The following is a 20,183-nucleotide window of genomic DNA, read 5'->3' as shown; positions in this document are numbered from 1 at the left end:
AGAGCCTGTGTAACTGACATCACACTGATGACATCACCTCTAAGATACAGTCTCCCAGAGCTGCTACTGTACACATACACACACATACTTATATTCTCAACAACGCAAATAAACAAGACCGCTTATTTTGGCAAAACAGATTAACGCAGGTAATTGAGAACAAGCTGTCATGTCATCAAGTCAATGTCTATTGCCATGGAAACAGAGTAATTGTCTGATGTCCACCAAGTCTCTTTTTCTGCATCTTCAGATTAGTCCTTCAGTTTATTCTTTATTTTCTGCTGCTTTACATCTGTTGTGATACAGTAATGTTATGGTGCTTTGATGCTTAAATCTACATTTAAACTATATCATAATGTCAGAAACATTACGCTGGTACTGCAATCTGGAACGTGTTACATTTTAATTCTATTTCAGGCCAAGAACACACTGGAGAGAGATGCAGCAGGGACCCCCTAGTACTTAATGTATAAAACTGAGTGTTGTATGTTAAGCCTGACTTACAAAACATCGATACAGTACCATATTAATGCATTTACATACTTTGTTATGATGCTTATTGTACTCACTGATGCTTACTGTATGATATATATTATTGGTGTACAGTAAAATGCTTTCTATTTTTATGTATTAAGTAACATTTCGCTTAAATTGAACTTAAAATTACACAACCACCCAAAGGTTTGTGGTTGTTAAGATTTTTTAATGTAATTGATACATAGTAGCAGGGACCCCCTAGTACTTAATGTATAAAACTGAGTGTTGTATGTTAAGCCTGACTTACAAAACATCGATACAGTACCATATTAATGCATTTACATACTTTGTTATGATGCTTATTGTACTCACTGATGCTTACTGTATGATATATATTATTGGTGTACAGTAAAATGCTTTATATTTTTATGTATTAAGTAACATTTAGCTTAAATTTAACTTAAAATTACACAACCACCCAAAGGTTTGTGGTTGTTAAGATTTTTTAATGTAATTGATACATTGTTTTTTATGTAATTGATACAAAAATACAATAAAAACAGCAACATTGTGAATTAATTATTTAATTATTATAATTTAAGCAACATATATGTGTGTGTGTGTGTGTGTGTGTGTGTGTGTGTGTGTGTGTGTGATGGTAAAGTTGATTTTCTGTAGCCATTACACCAGTCTTCAGTGTCACATGACCCTTCAGAAAACTTTCTCATATGCTGATTTGATGTTCAGGAAACTTTTTATATTATTATCAAGGTTGGAAACAGTTGGGCTGCTTAATATTTTTGTGAAAACAGTGATATATTTTTCCGGATTCTTTGATGAATAGGAAGTTCAGAATTTCTTCTTTTATACTATGTAAGTCAATGGCTACCAGCAACTGTTTGGTTACCAACAGTCTTGAAAATGTCTTCTTTTGCATTCAACATAAGGAAGAAATTCATATAGGTCTAAAATACAACATGAAGGTAAATAAATGATAACAATTTTCATTTTGGGGTAAACTATCCCTTTAAAAGAAAGGCCAGAGATGCAAGGCCAGAGATGGTTCAGTATTTCTGCCATTGAGCTATATCAGTTTAGATCGGGACATGGCAATGGGCAGCCTTTGAAAAGCTGACTGACAGTGGCTCTTGTGAAAAGTCATACCTGCTCGAGAGACCTGCTTCCTGCTGCCCTCACTGCTGAATTAAGAAATGCAGTTGATAACCAAGACTAAAGTAAGTTGGAAGAACTCAGCACCTCAAAGTCTCTTATTCCACATCTTCACATTTTACTTCTTAAGTACATAATCTTTTTCAAATGGTCATACTTTTTCAGTCTGTCTTTATATCTATCTCTCTCTTTCTCGCTCCTATAGTACATACACCTCGCACCTTTGATGTGGAGAGAGCTTAATGGAGTGAGTGATATTCCTGATATTTTTCACTTGATTTCAAGAAACAGATCAAATGAGGAGTGATGGGCCATGGAGAACTGGGCAGAGGGAAACATCCTGATGCTCAATGGACTGATCATCAGTTACATCACCCAAAATACAGCCACTTCGGTCTCAACAGACACACCTGTGATCAGCAGCTCATTTAAAGACCCCATGAAATCAACTGAAAAGCACAGTTTTCTGTAAAGGAAAGACTAAATTAGTATAAACTTCATTTACATTATCTTTTATTAATACATTGGCATGTAGATGATCTGAAAGCTAACTGGCATGGACTAAAAGGCATTTAAAGGAGTCAATGGAGCAATTTCATAAATGTGCAAGGTGACATTGTATTTTATTCTAATGTATACTCAGTAAACAAATACGGTATAGTACTGTTCAATAGTTTGGGTCACAAAGATTAAAAAAAAGTAATACATTAAATTGTTTAAAAGTAACATTTCTATTTCAAACAAATGTCATTGAACTTTCTATTCATCAAAGAATCCTGGAAAAATGTATAATGGTTTTCACAATACATTTTAAAATGTATTTTAAAAAAACAGTTAAGTTGTAATAATATTTCCCAATATTACTGTTTTTACTCTATGTTTTAACAAACAAATGCAACCTTAGTGAGTATTTAAAATTGAGAGAATTTTGAGTCCATATAGAAATTTCTGATGTTGTCAGCTTGGCAAATCTGAGACACGCTGTTTTCATTTTACATTTTCTTCTGAAACTCTAAAGGGTCTTTACATACACAAGATAACTAGTCTTTTTCTTAGGAGAAATATCTGAAAAGTTCTCCATCCCAACTCCATTACAGTCTAGAAAACAAGGCACAGACAGTCATTTATAAATTTCCGTTCCTAAAAATCAATCTTATGACTTACTTTCAAAGCCGCTACTCTAAGATCTGCTCATTGTGAAGATGAAATGGAGTTAAACTGTAAGCTGGCTAAATTTTTTACATTCTGTACATGTTCGGATTTATCCATGTGGTTTAGTGTTGGTGTTTTCCGGTCACTTTAAGCAGTGAGGTAGTGAGGGAGAACGCCACACACCGCCTAAACATTACAGACAAGCCAGAATGTGGTAAATAATGCAAGAGGTGGCAGTCAGGTCTCTCACAGCACGCAATGTTAAATATTCATCTAAGGTGGGCAACCCATGCCGAGTCTTGCTCGTATTTATGGCATTAGATGTCTCGTTCCCTAGTCACCAGTGTTCAGCCAAACAAACAGAGCATTTCAATGAAACATGCACCCGGAGAGCATCTAAACAACCTCCACTTTGGGTGCAGGAGAGCACGGTTTACTTTTCTTCTCTTCTTTTTGCTGACCTGACAAAAATGTGGCGATAAGAAACAGATTATTAATTGAGTAAGATTTAACTTTAGTATCAGCATCTTGATATTCATCTGATCACCGTCCACAAGCACATTTCTCTACAAAACCCATCCTGAAATTTAATTTTGATAAAGGAAGGGCACAGAGCGCTTCTTTATTGGCTTTGTCTGCTGAAGGGGGCTCCGTTTCCACCTTCTCACTTATTTTCAGCTTAAAGCAAAGCAATGGCTCTTAACATCCTGGTGTTGAGCCCCCAAACAGCTACATTATAGCAACATTATAGGGTTAACAGAGGTCATCTACTTTACCTCCTTCATAAAAGTACAGTTCCAGAGTGCCATTATCTGCCATTTCTATATCTGAATTGTAGCAATTTCACAGCTTATTAAAAATGGTTTGTTTTAAACTCTAGCAATCAGCAATAATTCTTTACCACCCACATACATAAAAAGGGAAGACCAATGTATTCAATACAATATTAAACACAAGTCAATAAGCATTAAAGCACAATGGAGGGCATAAAAGCCTGTAGGCATGTAGAGATGGTTTAAATTGCAGGCACATAATGAGGACCAATTATCATCTAATTTGGATCACACAACACACCTAGTGGAAACAAAATGGGAGTATTGGCGGAGATATGCAATATCAGACTTCATATCCATCTACAGAAAATGATACAACCTTCCCACATTAAATATGTCAAAACCATCTTCCTGGAAACAGGATGGTTAACTCAGAGCTTATTCGGAGAGTCTGGCATGTATAAAAATACATATCATTAACATATAACACCCTCAGCCCCCAGTTACGGACCATTTCTCAAGAAGGTGAGGAAGGCGAGAACTTTTCTAGAAGCCTTTTGCAGAGCATCAGTCCACTAATGCATCCACTCTAACCCTGCCCTGCATAAATATACATTACAGATGGCATAATTTTGAACTTGTTTGTTTGTTAAATGAGCCATGCTCACATTCATAATTGCATTTTCCAACATTAATTATAATTGTGCGGGAGTGGGTGTGGGTGTGAGAGAGGACATGCCAGTCAAGGGTGGACTGCAGGGCTGCATCTGGTGAGATGCTTCCTGATGTCAGTGCTGATGAAAACAGGTCATCAGCACTAGCACACGGCACACTGACTACACACTCAAACAATGCCTGCAGGTGGGACCTGTCATGCCCAGCGCTCCAAGCAGATGCATTTGGGGGAAATACAGACCAGATTTATGATCCAGAAATTAGAAAGCAGTTATTTTATCTACCCTGAGAGATGCTGTGGCTTACTTGCATCAGCTTGAGCATTTGGGCCCTCCAACGTATTCATCACTTCTCAGATTATTAAAAGCATGAATGTATCTTGAGAGATGACACAGATTCTTTCTTTACCACCCTACAAAGGAAAAAATCAAAAGGAGCCTACAAAGTACTTTAAAATGTCTCAACCAACAACTGTAGCATTTCATCAATATTTATCAATTGTGACAGGAGACATAACAGCCAACAGGCTTGCACAGAAGTGCCATCAAGACCATTTATGCTAGGGAGTTTTTAACCAAGACATTTAGACTTCCATTTCAAACAAGCGCTGTTCTTTTAAACTTTCTATTGATCAAAGAATAAAAACATAAAGCAGAAAAGAAAGAAGAAGTATACACAAAAATATTAAGCAGCACAACTGTTTTCAACATTATTAATAATAAGAAATGTTTCTTGAGCACCAAATCTTGTTAGAATAATTTTTTTGAACGATAATGTGACACTGATCACATTGCACATATAAGACCTATTTATAGCAGTATGGAACTCATCAGTATGGAATTTGACTGTTTGATTAATGTATTAGACTAACGTCGAAGACTGACACATAAGAGAAGAAATTGTTGAATAAAGTAATTATTTTTGTTTTCTTTGCACACAAAAAGTATTCTCGTAGTTTCATAAAATTACATTTGAACCACTGATGTCACATGGTCTATTTTAACTATGTCCTTACTACCTTTCTGGGCCTTGAACGTGCCAGTTACGTTACTGTCTATGGATCTTAATTTGTGTTCCGAATATGAATGAAGGTTTTACGGGTTTGGAACAACGTGAGGTTGAGCAATTAATAGCAGAATTTTCATTTTTGGGTGAACTATCCCTTTAAAGGTGCACTAAGCGAGTTTTGAAAAACGCTTTTGACCACAGCGTCGGAACGAGTCCCAAAACACACTTGTAGCCAATCAGCAGTAAGGGGGCATGTCTTGTACTGACAGAGAGAAGAGAGCGCTCAATTTGAGTGCACAGGATGGATATTAGCAGATCGACTATAGATAGAGTGAATTGGAAGATAAAAAAAGAGGAAAATATCGGAGGAACAAAACATTAAAAAGAAGGCTTACGATCAGGCAAGAGGTAGGACCCGCGTAAATACCGGAGCAGCTTCCCAGCGGTGGAGAGAACTCAAGGAGCGGGAAGGCTCGAATCGGATGCCGAGGTTGCGTTGTTTCTTCTTGATAGGAGAGTAACGATGATTTTGCTTCGTTCACACAACTTATCCGTGTTGGCTTTTGTTTGAAAATGCTTGTGTCATCTTCACTTGTTTTCGCGATTAGCGTTGCCATGGTTGTGTACGTACGTTTGGGGCGGAGATTTCAAAATAGGGGCGAGGTCCTGTTGGCATATGGGTATGTTTGTTTTGGTGCTTTCAAATATCAACATCGTTTGGCAAAAATTGCTTAGTGCACCTTTAAGGAGGCTAAATGGATCGCATATACAGTCTGTATGTATATGTGGGGTTTGTTACAGTAGCCCCTCACTGCAGAACAAAGATCCAGGGGGCGTGGTTGGATCCACATCTAGGGGGTGGAGATTGGTTGGTTTAGGGGTGGAGATGGGTGGGTTTAGGGATCGGGGATGGAGACGGGTAGGTTTAGATATATGTAAGGTGGGATGAGTTGGATCTGGATCCAACCACGCCCCTTGGATCTTGTGTTCTGCAGTGAGGACCGTCTCGTTTGTTAGCCTAGTCAACTAGTCGGTTTCTATGAGATTTTTTTGAAAATGTATGGTGCCCAGTGTCTGACAAGTTGAGGGATTTTTTTTAAAGTACATATACATACATCATATATGTCATGATAAATGTTAGATTGCAACCTCACTCAAACCACTCAAACTACTAAATTCTTGAGATTCAATTTAAAGCCCGAACAGACCTCACACCAAGAATTCTTCTGCATCCAGCCTATCTGCTGAAAAACGTTTTCACACACTCCTCTGAAACCTTAAAATCTGATCACCAACTGCAAATCTGCGAAAGACGGCTGTTCGTTATGTCTACTGTTGGAATGAAAGGACCTCCTCACATACTCTATTATCCCATTTCTCTGTGGAATTCATGTTAATGGGACCCACAATGAGCTTTGTTAAATGTTTGCATTGTTAGATGGCCCAATGTGTATTATAGTTCAATGAAATTTAGATTCTCACTACAAGTTCATAGCTCGGCTGCAAGCAACTATACACAGATCTATTCTCTCTTACCTCTCATGTGAGAGCTGCTTCAAGACACCCTGGAGTAATCTTTGTTCTTAAAGAGTTTTAACTTTGATACAGCCATGCTAAACAGTTAAAGTCATTCCAGTCATTTCCTTGTGATGCTAAAAGTGTGATAATACGCTTTTATTTTCTCAAGCTCTGTTTACTCAATACAGATGAATATATTTTTGCTGTTCGTTCCCACTAAACTAGTGCTGTCAAACGATTAATCGCGATTAATTGCATCCAAAATGTTTTGTTTACATAATATGTGTGTGTACTGTGTATATTTATTATGTATATATAACTACACACACGTGCATGCATATATTTCAGAAAAGTGTTATGTTTATATATTAAAAATATTTGTATATAATATAAATTATATGAATATAAATATATACATGTAGATACATGTAACTATTTTCAAAATATATACTGTATGTGTGTGTATTTATATATACACACAGTACACACATATATTATGTAAACAAAAACTTATTTTGGATGCGATTAATCACGGTTAATTGTTTGACACCACTACTATAATCTAAAGTGATTTTTATTCCTTTTTTTTGTTTTGATAAGTGTTATTGCATTATTGTGTTTCATTCAGTCGTTTAGGAAGTTATAATCGACTGTTTTGATTTACTGTTGCTTTGAGTGTAATTCATGACAAGTGCGATGTGATTAAAAACATCTGATTATTAATGCTCGCCTGACTGGTGTGTTGACATCTTTCAGAGAACGCACTTCACAGACGATCTCGGCTCAAAATAGCAGATAGCAGAATTAAATGAGTACTTATGAAATCAGGCGCAGTGTTATGCATGCATAAGCGTGATGGCAAATTCTGTAAATTATGGACTGTTTGAATGCATGTTCCTTCTTGTAGATACCTGCCACCTTGCTTTTAAATTAGAGGCTACATGTTGTCTTCTCTCAATGAGATGTATAAGACAGTGTGGGTGGGAGCATGGGTGACATGGATGGAGTTAAATAGCAATGGCCTGGCTCAGCTGTACCATTTGTTTGCATTACTATACATAAAATCACACTCATTGGCATAAATCTCCATGTTTAACTTAATATGGTAATTCAGGCTGAGATCATTGGAGAGCTGTTGCTTGGAAAGGAGCCTCTTTGTAGGAGAGATAAGGACCCTGTTTTACAGCTTCATAGAACTGTTATTATCTATCTTCAGTCACATTCATCTCAGACCATAATCGATTAAAGGACAATAAAGTCTAACACTGTTAATGTTTCTGTATTAAATCAATATCAAAATCCATAATACGTTAGCTGAGTAACTGCAAGGAAGTGTCTACACTTAAGCTGCATGATCTTAAAAAAACTGACATTGCGAAAAAGAAATTTTCACTTGATGACTTGAATAACTATATTTGGAAAGAATATATTATTCTGGGGTGATTTATTTGGAGAGCGCATCTGCATAAATAATAATAATAATAATTACATTTTTATTCTGAGGATAATTTTTGAGTGTGAAATCCTTGGTGGGTTAGAGACAATCGGGGGGAAAAGAAAGAAAGGGAAATGGAAGGGGAAGGGAAAGGGAAAAGGAAAATCTGGGTGTCATACTTGAGTTTACTTTTTTAAACTCAGTAACCATAAAGTGAACAGACTTTCAAAAAAAAGAAATCTTTTTCTACTTGAGCTTTGACCACTTCGATATCACTATAAAATAGTAATTATTATTTAGATTTTATTGTGATTATTATTAAATAAAAATATGAAACAAAATAAGACTATACATTTACTGTATAATTACACAAAAAATTATAAATATTTAATAAATATGTACTAAATATTTAAGTAAAATTTATCCTTAGGGGTGGGTGATATACCGGTAGACACGATTAACTGGTAAAAATTTGTCAACCGTTTTCGACTATCCTCTCTATTGTGGTTACATGCTCACGTGACGTTGCTGTGCTATGTGGTCACAAAAAAAATTATTGTTTACATGCATTTTTAAACATTGCGGTTTAAAAAGAAGGGATTTCGTAGGCGCCGATAGCCTTGTGGACAGAGCACCGACATACAGCGCCATTGCGATACGGGTGTCTCAAGTTCAAATCCCAAATCGCAATATTTTAAAAAAAAAAATGGTGCAGCTGCAGCACATCAATTTCTGCATTTCACTATTAACAAATGGCAAGTAACATGATTGCTAGTAAATCTCACAATTCATTTAAAAGAAACAGCAAGTAACACACTGAATTAAAATGACAAAGTAGAAAGACTGAAATAATATTTCCTTGTAAAACATACTCCAATAATACAATAATTGTAAATATTTTTTTGTGTGACCTGCAGGCACATTCTTTACCACACAAGTATACGGCGCATAATAGGCATTACAACCCCAGCACCAAGCAGACCCCTACAGTGCCAATATAAATGCTTCATACTTTATTAAAACCAATATGCATACATATACACAGCATGTAGTCAACAACAAGTGGCATGCACACAGTGGTTTGGTGCACGCTCATTTGCAGTGCAATCATGTAGGTCGCAATCAGCAAGACTCCGCATGCAGAAACACAGATATAGAATGACTTTCAAAATTATAAGGGGATTAGTTTATTACCTGCAATTAAAAATAATTAGCTTGTTAGACATATGATGGAAATATGAGATGTAAGAGTGATTAATGCTTAGATATGCATTGTGTAGATATACGATGGTCTTAAACTGGAAAAAAAGTCAGGAGATAAGAATTCAATCTTATGCCTAATAAGCCTGACAGTGGTAAATAAAAGAACCTGAATACTCAGAATGTAATTAATAAAACACTGTATTGCAGTTTCCTATAGTGTCACAAATGCATCCAAATTTCTCTGAAGATGTAGGCTAAAACTGAAAAATCTAGTCTGTCTAGTCTAATTATTTATGGCTTTTTACCTTTCATTTTAAAGGACAACAGAAATATCAAACCGATCTCATGGGAAAATGTAACTATTTTGCAAATTGGCGATTTCATATCAATTTGTACAAAGTAAATCACATGAAAACTGATTTTTTTTTTAGAAAAAAAAAGCTAAGCATGAAGGTCCATCCCTAAAACATAACCACCACTGGGGTGTAAACAGATCGTACAAAAAAAGTATGAATGCAATCATATGAATTGGCCATCAATTCGCCAAAACATAAAGCAGCCACGAATTGCAATTAAATTGTTTTAGAAATAGAGGAAATTTTCAAATCAAATCATGACAGAACAGGGCAGCGTTGTCATTGAAAAACATATTTGAAAATACACAACTGCAGATCATCATCATCTGCATAAAATTGAAATGTTTTCTTAAAGTCCCCATGAAATCAAAATTAAAGTTTTTTGGGTGTTAGTATCAATATGTTAGTCTTAATGTTATCTATAAGGCAGTGTGCTCCACACACACTCTGCTCCGGTCCAGAGACACGATAGCACGGAGCGGATCACATGCGCGAGTCGGTGCAGACCACAAAATGTATCGGAGCTATTTGAATTCTACACAGAATGCTATATTTTATAGCAATATGGATAAGATTGTGGCTGGCATACCCTGTCAAATGAGGCTTTACGGAGCTCAGCGGCTCTGAACGGCTCTAGCCCAGGCTGTGATATAAACGAACGCTATTGGCTATTTTAAAAAGGGGCGGGGCTGCTTGATATGTCCCGCCCTGTCTTCCTGTTTCAGTTAAAATGACGTCAACAGAGAGTAACGCTGCCTGTTTCTAAGCATTTCAGGGGACCTTTAAGGTGTATCCCAATGTGCCTACTTATGAACTATTCTATGCCAGTTTTAGGTGTTGACACTGAAAATTCCAAAAAGAAAAAGTGCATTTTAAATACATGGATGATACACTTAATTTACCAAAAAAAAGGGGCTATCAGACTCTGATGCTCAATGACAAAATATGTACTCAAATAATCTTTATTTACAACTCAAAAGATAATTTTTTTAACATGCAAGCACATTCTTGACCAGATGAGTGTATGCTCATCATAGAGAGGAGATGCATGGGCCATTCAAATAGTGCAAAATACAAAATTATTGCCCTAAAAAAATAAAATAAAAACTTTTAAATCAAATGAAAGCACATTACCTACACAGAGTCTAGTTGCTAACTGCTGTTCAAAAATGAACATATTTTAGACTATTTTAAACTGACAGTAAACCAGTTAGTGTGATATGTGTGGTATGATAATGTGGCTTTTATTTTAGAAGTTAGAACACCAGCTTAATTTACTTAAACTTGTTTATTTTGTACTTCCAAGCACTTTACAAGTAACTATATAATATGCATAATAAATAATCTGACTTTGTCTAAACATGCATCTATTGGAGCAAATTATTCTGAGCACAGAGAGTACTGGTACCAGTAGCAGTACCAGTGAACAGATCATAAAATAACCTTTTTTTCTTAGTTTTAAGAACATTTCAAAGACTAAAAAACATTGTTTTCCATTATAAAAAACCTTTTGTGCAATGGAAAGATTCCATGGGTGTTAAAGAATCTTTATTTTTAAGATTGTATGACTACATGCACAGATTTCTCTGCATGGTTAGGTAACCGTATATGTGATTGTATATTGTGGAGACTCACAATATACAATCACATATCCAGTATTCGATTTCTTTCTAATTCGATTCGAGCACCACGATAAAGAGAAAAACAGAACTATGTCAAACAGCCCAGATCGGTACAGGATGGCATGATTCAGCAACAATGCAACAAAAACTTGCTAGTATGTCGACCTGAAATCTATGTATGCATGCAGGTACTGTATATTCCTTTAAATTAAAGGTCATATATAAACGCTTGTAAAAAATATATATATATATAACTTTTATGCAAGGATTTCTCATTCCCACAGTTAGGATTTTCTCTTCACATTACTATGGGAATACATTAATATGTATACATCAATATATTACAACTACACCTAGACCTTCACCTTGCACAATCAAACTCCAAGTCTAGCACTCAGCCTGACATATTTCCTTTGTTGAATATCAAGAACTTAACTAGCAAAGCAAGCTATTTTTAAATTGCTTTGCTTTGTGAGATGTCCCCAGACTGGTGAACCTTTTGCACAGTGCCACGTGCAGCGCATGTCTCAACAATCCTACCTCTCTGAGAGCACAAAACTGCACAACTGTGTCAGCTTCACTCCCGTCACCATACACCATGTGACACCACCAGGATGACACCAAAAAAAAAAATGAAAGAAAAGGAAAAGCAGAAATAACGTAAGGAAGCGATCCTCCAAATCAGCCACTTCAGAGGAAGCAAAACAATACTGATGTTTTATGAAAATACCCAGGTGAAGTGCTCAAGCGTTCAGAGCACTTTGCAGGAGTTGGGCTGCATTGGTGTGGTTGTGGCCTAGTTTTGTGAAGTGGGCTATTAAGTCATTCCATTCAGCTTTTCCACGACTGGCTTTTATTCAATTAGCAACTCTCGCCGAGCAACATTCTTCAAACTCAGAGCTGACTGGACACAAATATGGGAGCTGAAAACCAAAGCAGCTGTACGATAGCATTTGGAAATGCCACATCTGTAAGTAACAACAGCACCGTGTGATTTCATAATGGGGTCTTTAAGGCTGATCACAATGTACCTCGTCTGTGCAATCACTGCTATATATCAGACCACAGCTTTGATGGCCTACTTCCAATATAGCAATTCCACATCCTTTACTGTTTGAACAGCATCCAAACACAATCCTCAGGGTCAAAGACTTAGAGTAAATGGAGTATCACTCTATTGAACACGCTGATCAGAACTCATTCAGACTTCTGGAGATCCTGATGGGCTGACGCTGTGAAACCCAATAGGTTTCCACAATCCCGTTCATTAGCTCTGTCACTGATGTAAGCTTGGGTAAATGAATGTACTGACCTGCAAAGAGAATACAATTCCATGGGTGAGCCAATAACCTCATGCACCGTAAGATGCCACCGGGGAAATATTTGCAACTACTTTTCATACAAGGTGATCAATCGCCCTCTAATAGCCTTCAGTTCTCTATGAGGTTTATTCTCAATTACATTAATAATGGATTTAAATGGAACGAGTCAATGAACGTCTACTATTCTCATGAACTCTTTAGTCATTCGAGCTTGATTAACTCCAGAAATCTTTTTCATTTTGTACCAAGTACAAATACAACACTACAAGTGCCTTCTCTTGTTGCAAGATAGATAAGAAGCAATGTTATACCAGATACTCCACGGTTATGAGCTTTACAGTGAAAACAGGATGATAAATTAGCTCTCCAGCCCACACAATGTGTGTGTAGGCCTTAACGTGTCAACCATTGCAAACTCAAGAACATGCTTGAAGTGTGTCATTCAAGCACGCTGCTCTAAACAAAATAGGTGCTGTATTTTAAAGAGGACAAGCAGTAATCACCCGACCTCGACTCTTCAAATCACAAGTGTCATTGAAAATAAAGCGCTGCTCAAACTCACCTCCAGATTTGTCCGAGCTGTAAGATGTGCATGACGGACTGCAACAGCCAGATACAGAGGGAACAGGACGCTGAGCGTGTCTTACTAGTCCGGGCTGCAGTAGCGCTGTTGCTGCTGTTGCTTGTGGTGTTGCTCTTGCTCGCCGTGGACGCCTGTCTTTGAGGCGTAGACGGGTGGGCTACAACGTCTCCGTGCGAAGCGGAGCAGCTGAGCAGCTTCCCGTCCACGTGGGAGCAGCTCGCCGCGCCGCCACCGCCGCCGCCGCCGGCGGAGCTCTCCTCGGTGCTGAAATCATGGACGAACCAGCGAAAACTGAAGACCTGCACGGAGAACGAGCCGAGCACCACAAAAAACAGCGTAAGCCCGAACCACCAGTAGTCGCGGCGGAGGTAATAGTCGACCGAAAGCCAAATATCAGTGCCCACATCCGCGAAATACACCGCCACTGCGGCGAGGATCCACAGACAGTCCCAGACCGTGTATTTCTGCTGCTCCCTGCCGAGGCGGAGACATGTCGAATTTGAGCCACAGCACCGCGACTCCCCGTTGACGAAGTCCGCCTCTCCGGTTCCAGAATCCGGCTGCGATCCCGGAGCGAGCCCTTGAACCGAACCCGAGTGATCCGAATTCTGCAAAGGCGTAAATGCTACATCGCTCTTCTTCATCTTTAGCACCCCGTCGGATTTCGCGGCCATTGTAGCAGCTTTGTCTTTTCACCGTTTTCGCGTCTTCTCCTCGGCTTCTCTATTCCAGACGAAGAGACACTGGGCTGGGCGACCTCCTCTTCCGCCAGCTACAGCGCCGCCTGCTCATAACAAAGCAACACTTCCTTTCGGTAGCGGGTACGAACCATATGCTCTCCCGTGGCTCCTGCTTAAAACTATGACATCATTGCTTTGCAACTCTTCTTCAGGAGCACATCGTGGTGTTCAATATCCAGCTATTGCAGCACAGCCTTCTGCTAACTTCACATTCGCGCATAAAAATAATGTCTACGGCAGCGGTTCATTAAAGAGGCGACTGCTCGGTTGCTATGGCATTTGTAAACGTGCAGTTTTGAATTCCACCCTAAACTGAACACGCTCTCCACCGGACGCGAGCGGGGCGTCAAAAGTAAATAGGGAAGCGTCCGTTGTGGCGGGTTTTCACGCGATGCACAGCTACTGCAGCAACTTTATTATGCTGAAATAAAATTATTTTATTTACAAATATCATATCTGCGTCAGCTTTATTCGTTACATTTTAATAACTTCTGACTGTTATAACAAGCCAGCTCGTGCAGTTTCTGGTCAAATTTAAATAGCTTTTTTTTTAGTAAACATATATATATAATCAATCAGTTATTATACAATTAATACATTTTGTATACCAATGGGTTTTCCTTAAAGTTCGATAGTTATCCATCCTTTTTACTGTTACTGAAGTCATCGAGCTCACAGCTGATTGGTCCGTGTTAGTAAACGTAAGATGACGTGCAGCTTCCAGATTTCCACTGAAGACAGACTGAAGCCGTTGCGGTGAGTGATTGGTAACCTACGTTTGTAACATAGGCTATAGCCTACAACGCTTGCAAAAAGACATGAATATAGGTTGTTTTGACGCATTTAAATCTAAACAATAACAATGAACATGTTTTACATAAGCTGAAACGAATAACACGCTTCCATGTTTGGTATTTTCAATAGAAGTACCCGAATATAAGCTTTATTTAACCTTTAAAAGGCTTAAATTTACCTATAATAAAACCGTTATCTTCCAAACGCGTCCTCGTCTCGTATAATAACTAAAGGTTCAGCACCACGGAAAGCTCCTGCTATCAGTTCATTAATGTGGCTCATTGTGCACTATGCAGAAGGTCTGCCATAAACAACAAGCCGCGTCGGAGCTCCATATATCACTAAGGACGCTCCAGTGCCACCGGACGTATTGTGCTGGGTGGGCTAACTGGCGTCATTATTGAATTTATTGGCACCCTTGAGTACGGCGCTGTATTGTCGACACGCCCTCTGCTTGCCGGTTACACATAAAGCGAGTCGCTCGCTTTGAAAAACAGCCACTATGGCACGCACACATACACACACACAGAGAATGGTTTTAAGATATTGTATTGATTCAAGTCTAATGGTGAGAAAATTAGCATATTACACCAGCTGCTGCTGCCAGGTAAGGGTCATATGCATTAATGAGGCACATCGCCCACAAAAATACGTTATAAAAGATAAATCAGCAAGGCTCTGACGTACGCAGCTCTAACACTTTGATAGCCCTGAGCTTATTACGCCTCAGGTTTTAAACTTCACATGCTGTTTGGGATTGGGCATTGAAACAGATGGCGTCAAACCGTCAACATTAAGTGGGCTGCCGTGAATTGACTTCAATAATAGACTTGAGAGATGCAACAGAGATGAATTCTCGCTAATTAATTACAGCACGGACGGTGCAGCATTTAAGATGCCACGTTCTGTGTGTGTGTGTGTGTGTGTGTGTGTTATACACATACACATAAATACACAACGTGGTATCTTAAATGCTGCACCATCATTATATCACCAATTTTTTTTTTCTGTAACCATTTACAAAGTCAGCAAGTGTATGATCAGATGGCCGGGGAGGTATACTATATACTTGTATTCCATAGCTTGCAAGCTAGTAGTAGCTTTCCATGGTCAAGGACCTCCCCATAGAGGCCATTTGACTGAAATGTTTGTTTTGTTCAGTGTCATGTTTAGGGCTTTACATTTTCAAAATGAAAAGTCAATGTCCCTACAATAACAGACCAGCATGCAACCAATAAATCTTTCATTCAATAACATCGTCAAGAGTCTATGAACTTAATATAATTTTGAAAATCCAGCGGTTATTTGATTCTGATAAGAAATCATTGCCTAGTTGTATACAGAGTGGCTTTCTTCAATTAGGGAGATATACATACAGTACAGACACAATACAGGTGAGCGAGTCAAACCTTAATTAGGAGGCTAGACAGAAACCAACAAAGTGAGAGGGAAAGAGAGATATGAATCGGAATATAATTATCACCAGCTCTGGGTTCAGCATAAACACAGCCAGGCTCTTCAATGGCTCCTCCACACCTTGAGCTCTGCCTGTATGGCACCTGGACAAGCTTCAGAAAATGATGCCATCTGTCATCATCAGACATGACAGGGATAAGCAGCCTGTCGTGACTTGTGGGCAATCTTTTAGCAGGTCCATTTCAGGCCCCACTGACACACAGACAGCGATCAGATCACCTACACCTCAGGTGTGGGTTTGAGCAGCTGGTTCAAGCTTAGGCTGGTCCTTCTTTTCTTCTGAATGAATATCAGAGGCTGTCTGCGTTAGCTATTAAGAAGCGTTTGCTGCTCATTGGAGACCGGCCTCCCTGTGCTACTACCTCAATATAATTACAGCTGTCTTCTCTTATTGATCTGAACAGGCTCTTTGTGAAAAGACTGTACCCAGCTCCACAGCCCTTCATGCACTCGCGCCAGCCGTTTAAAGATTCAATCTTAATGACATCAGCAGTCAGACAGCCATCACACAATTCCAAGCTATTGTTCCGGCCCATAAATTAAATGTGTGTGCATTTAGATTCCAGTCAGCATCCTCCATAAAAATGGAAGTCTCAGTACAGGATTATTTTATTAATAAGGTGTGCATTTAACGTTTATTCCTCTTTGAATGTCAGCTGTGTGACATTCAGAGCAAACGTTATCCAGCATCCTAGGCTGTCATTACACAGCACTAAAAAAAATCATGCCAGAGAAGCTCAGCCGCATGAATGTGCCGTGGCACTCCTTCCATACATCAGCATTATCAGACAGACTTCATCCATCCACGCTCGCTCGCTCTCCCCTTCAGAGCTCTGACAGACACACAAAACCATTATGGCACGTATAAACCTCTAGTTCGAGATCTTTTCGGTCATGACACGTATAACAAAAAGAAGAGAGATCATTGCAACAAGCCGAGTGGAAACATAAAAGGCTGTTCTCTGAGGCATGTGATGCTGCGCGCTGAAAAGACCGAACACGCAAGTGACCTTCATCCACCACTGGATACCTTCCTTGGACCAAGTGTGTGGACCTTACACTCTGCTGAAAATAACATCACTTGGATCTTATTGTTATTCACTATTCAGCAAAAACGGAAAGGTTAAATGGGTTAAAGGCATTGAATAATTTGCTGTAGGCAAACATGAAAGCGCAGTTGCCATTTCAGCGACTATTCCAGGTTAACCTGCAGCCTATAGATTCACAACAGCGTTTCACACAGAATAAATGCTGTGTTTCAACGTTCTGTAGACGCTTCAACTGTGACATGAATGACAGCCTGTAGTTGCTCAGCAACACACCATAATTCCTCAGGTTTTGTGCATGAGCTTCTAGTGAGACAGCTACCCATTGTGTCAGACCCTGGAAGAGATTCTTATACAGTGAGTTGTCAAGCAGAAACTGGGCCACTGGCCTCTGCATGCTTCATAGACAGGCGAGTTCAAATACCCCCAGTCACTGTAAAGCACAGGATGACACATTAGGGCTTGTTCAGCCAGCCAAATATGCCCTGCCATGAGAATCTTTACACAACTGAGTTAAACAGCTCCACTGTGAACAAAAGAAGCAGCACATCTGATACAAATCAAACGGCCAATCATTGAGCTGTACCCGTATCATAGGATTAATGACTCCACATTCAGAACATGAAAAGGATTTAAAGGGACGGTTCAACTATAAAGTCTGCCATTATGTACTTGTATACACTTACTGTTCAAATGTTTGGAATTGGTAAGAGTATTGACCAATCATTTCTCACCAGTCTGCTTGTTTATTTGATCAAAAGTTATTATATTATTACAATTTAAAACAACAAACGAATAAAATAGTGTTTATATGTAATATATTAAAAACAATAAAATATTCCTGATGTAAATATTATTATAATATAAAAAATTATTCTAATTTAATGTATTTTTTAAGATGTAAATTATTTCTGTGATGACAAAGCTGAATTCAGCAGCCATTATTCAGTCTTCAATGACATTCATGCTTATTTGCTGCACAAGAAACATTTCTTATTATTATCAATGTCGAAAATGATTGTACTGCTTAATATTTAGCGGAAAGTATGAAGCATTTTATTTCAGGATTTTTAAATAGAAAAACTCTTAGTTAATTGTGAATGTAAAAAAGAAAAAATCTTAGTGACCCCAAACTTTTGAATGCTGTAGTGTATGTACTGTATATACATTCTAAAACTATAAAGCTATGAACTACTGTTTTAATGATCATACTGTCTTTATTCTCTGTTGAATGCATAGATCTATGATTGAACCACCAAGATGGTGATATAATCTATGCATTTATATGCATTTCTTTAGACAGTAGCACTGAGTGCATCCACCCCCTAAAAATATCTGACGCTTTCTGTCCCTGATCCCTCTGACCAAATAATTCCTCCACAAACACTGAACTAAAGTAAATGCAGCACAGAAAATATTTAAGACTAAATGACCCTTGGACATTTTGCTTTTTGTCTTTTAAATGAGATTAAATTAAACTTTATTATGCAGTACAAATACTGAAATACTGCTAGCTTTTAACCAGAAGTGCATATACATTATATGTGCAAGTGCAAATGGTATGAGAGGTAAGAGAACAGCAGAGGACTAAGGATATAAATAGAGAAGGTGAAGTGTACAGTGATAATGGGGTATAAATGGCAGATGACCATTACGGTGGAAATGACTGTGTGTTACTGCCAGTTCAAGAAAAGAGCAGAAATTAGTAAAAGTCAGGATTTATATAGTAAAAATAATAAGTTAAACATTCTTCATTACAATTTCCACCCACAAATATGAAGAATATCATTGTGACTCTTGTAAAATGAAAGTAGCCGAAATGAGAACCAGGGCTTTCAAGCTTCAAAATGACAAAAAAAAAAGCACCATGAAAGTATCATAAACGAGGCCCATAGTATACTTTCTCAAAATATAGCCTGAAGTCACATCAGTACAACATCTGTAGCTTATTGGCAGACATTCCAATTGAAAATGTTCTTAACCCATTTATTTTTATGTCCAAAAAACTGCTGCTGAATTCATATTCCTACACATTATCCCTCTGCTCAGCTCACTGCACTGGGTTCCCACAGCTGCCAGAATAAATTCAAGACACTATTTCCATCTTATAATGCAGCCAACATTCTGAATCTTTACTGTTCACAAGCCATTATCAAACCCTATAGCCTGTGACCATTCTTAATGGGACTTTGTGGACCAACTTCAATATTTGACTCATCTAATTATGCAATTTGTATCTATCACTGTCGCTGCAATGTTTTGCGATTATACTGGTACTTCGTTGTTAATAGAACAGGATTAGTTTTAATGCTTGGCTCGTGTCCTTACCTACTTAAGTAATTGCCACAAATTTAAATGTATGCAAAAGTGCAGATAAATGTAAGCACTAAGACATAAATGGCTTTGGAAATATGGCATCTGCCAAGAGTGTCAATGTAAACGTAAGTAAATCACACTTTCACTTGCATTTCTAAAACTAATCATGCTATATTTCAACATGTAATGCCAGCATATGGTACATCCATATGACAACAGTTTATAGAAATAAGGGTGAGAATGTGAACGAGAAAAGGACAATAAAGAATTCTATAGGTTCGTTTGCCACAGTCAAATGCTACTATTTAATTTTCACAATAATTTGTCTGTTTGTCTAATTTAAATATACAACACTGTTTAATATTTTTGAATGAATGTGAATGAAACAGTACTGTACTGTATATGTATATGCATGTACACACACACACACACACATATATATATACACACACACATATATATATATATATATACACACACACACACATATATATATATATATATACACACACATAT

The 20,183-nt window shown here is 38.0% G+C and overlaps 1 protein-coding gene across 1 annotated transcript in view; it reads right to left on the bottom strand.

Moving 5' to 3' along the window:
• Positions 1–14,336, bottom strand: part of LOC107728991 (XK-related protein 4-like) — a 55,733-nt gene extending 41,397 nt beyond the window's left edge. The window contains exon 1 of the mRNA XM_016539338.1: positions 13,274–14,336. Within this exon, the coding sequence (XP_016394824.1) occupies positions 13,274–13,968 (695 nt within the window). The 5' untranslated portion in view covers positions 13,969–14,336. The remainder of the gene's footprint in view (positions 1–13,273) is intronic.
• Positions 14,337–20,183: the final 5,847 nt, after the last annotated feature.

This window comes from Sinocyclocheilus rhinocerous, unplaced genomic scaffold (genome assembly GCF_001515625.1).
Source record: "Sinocyclocheilus rhinocerous isolate Xijiao unplaced genomic scaffold, SAMN03320098_v1.1 scaffold1785, whole genome shotgun sequence".
NCBI lineage: Eukaryota > Metazoa > Chordata > Actinopteri > Cypriniformes > Cyprinidae > Sinocyclocheilus > Sinocyclocheilus rhinocerous.
This window is presented reverse-complemented; position numbering and strand designations above follow the sequence as displayed.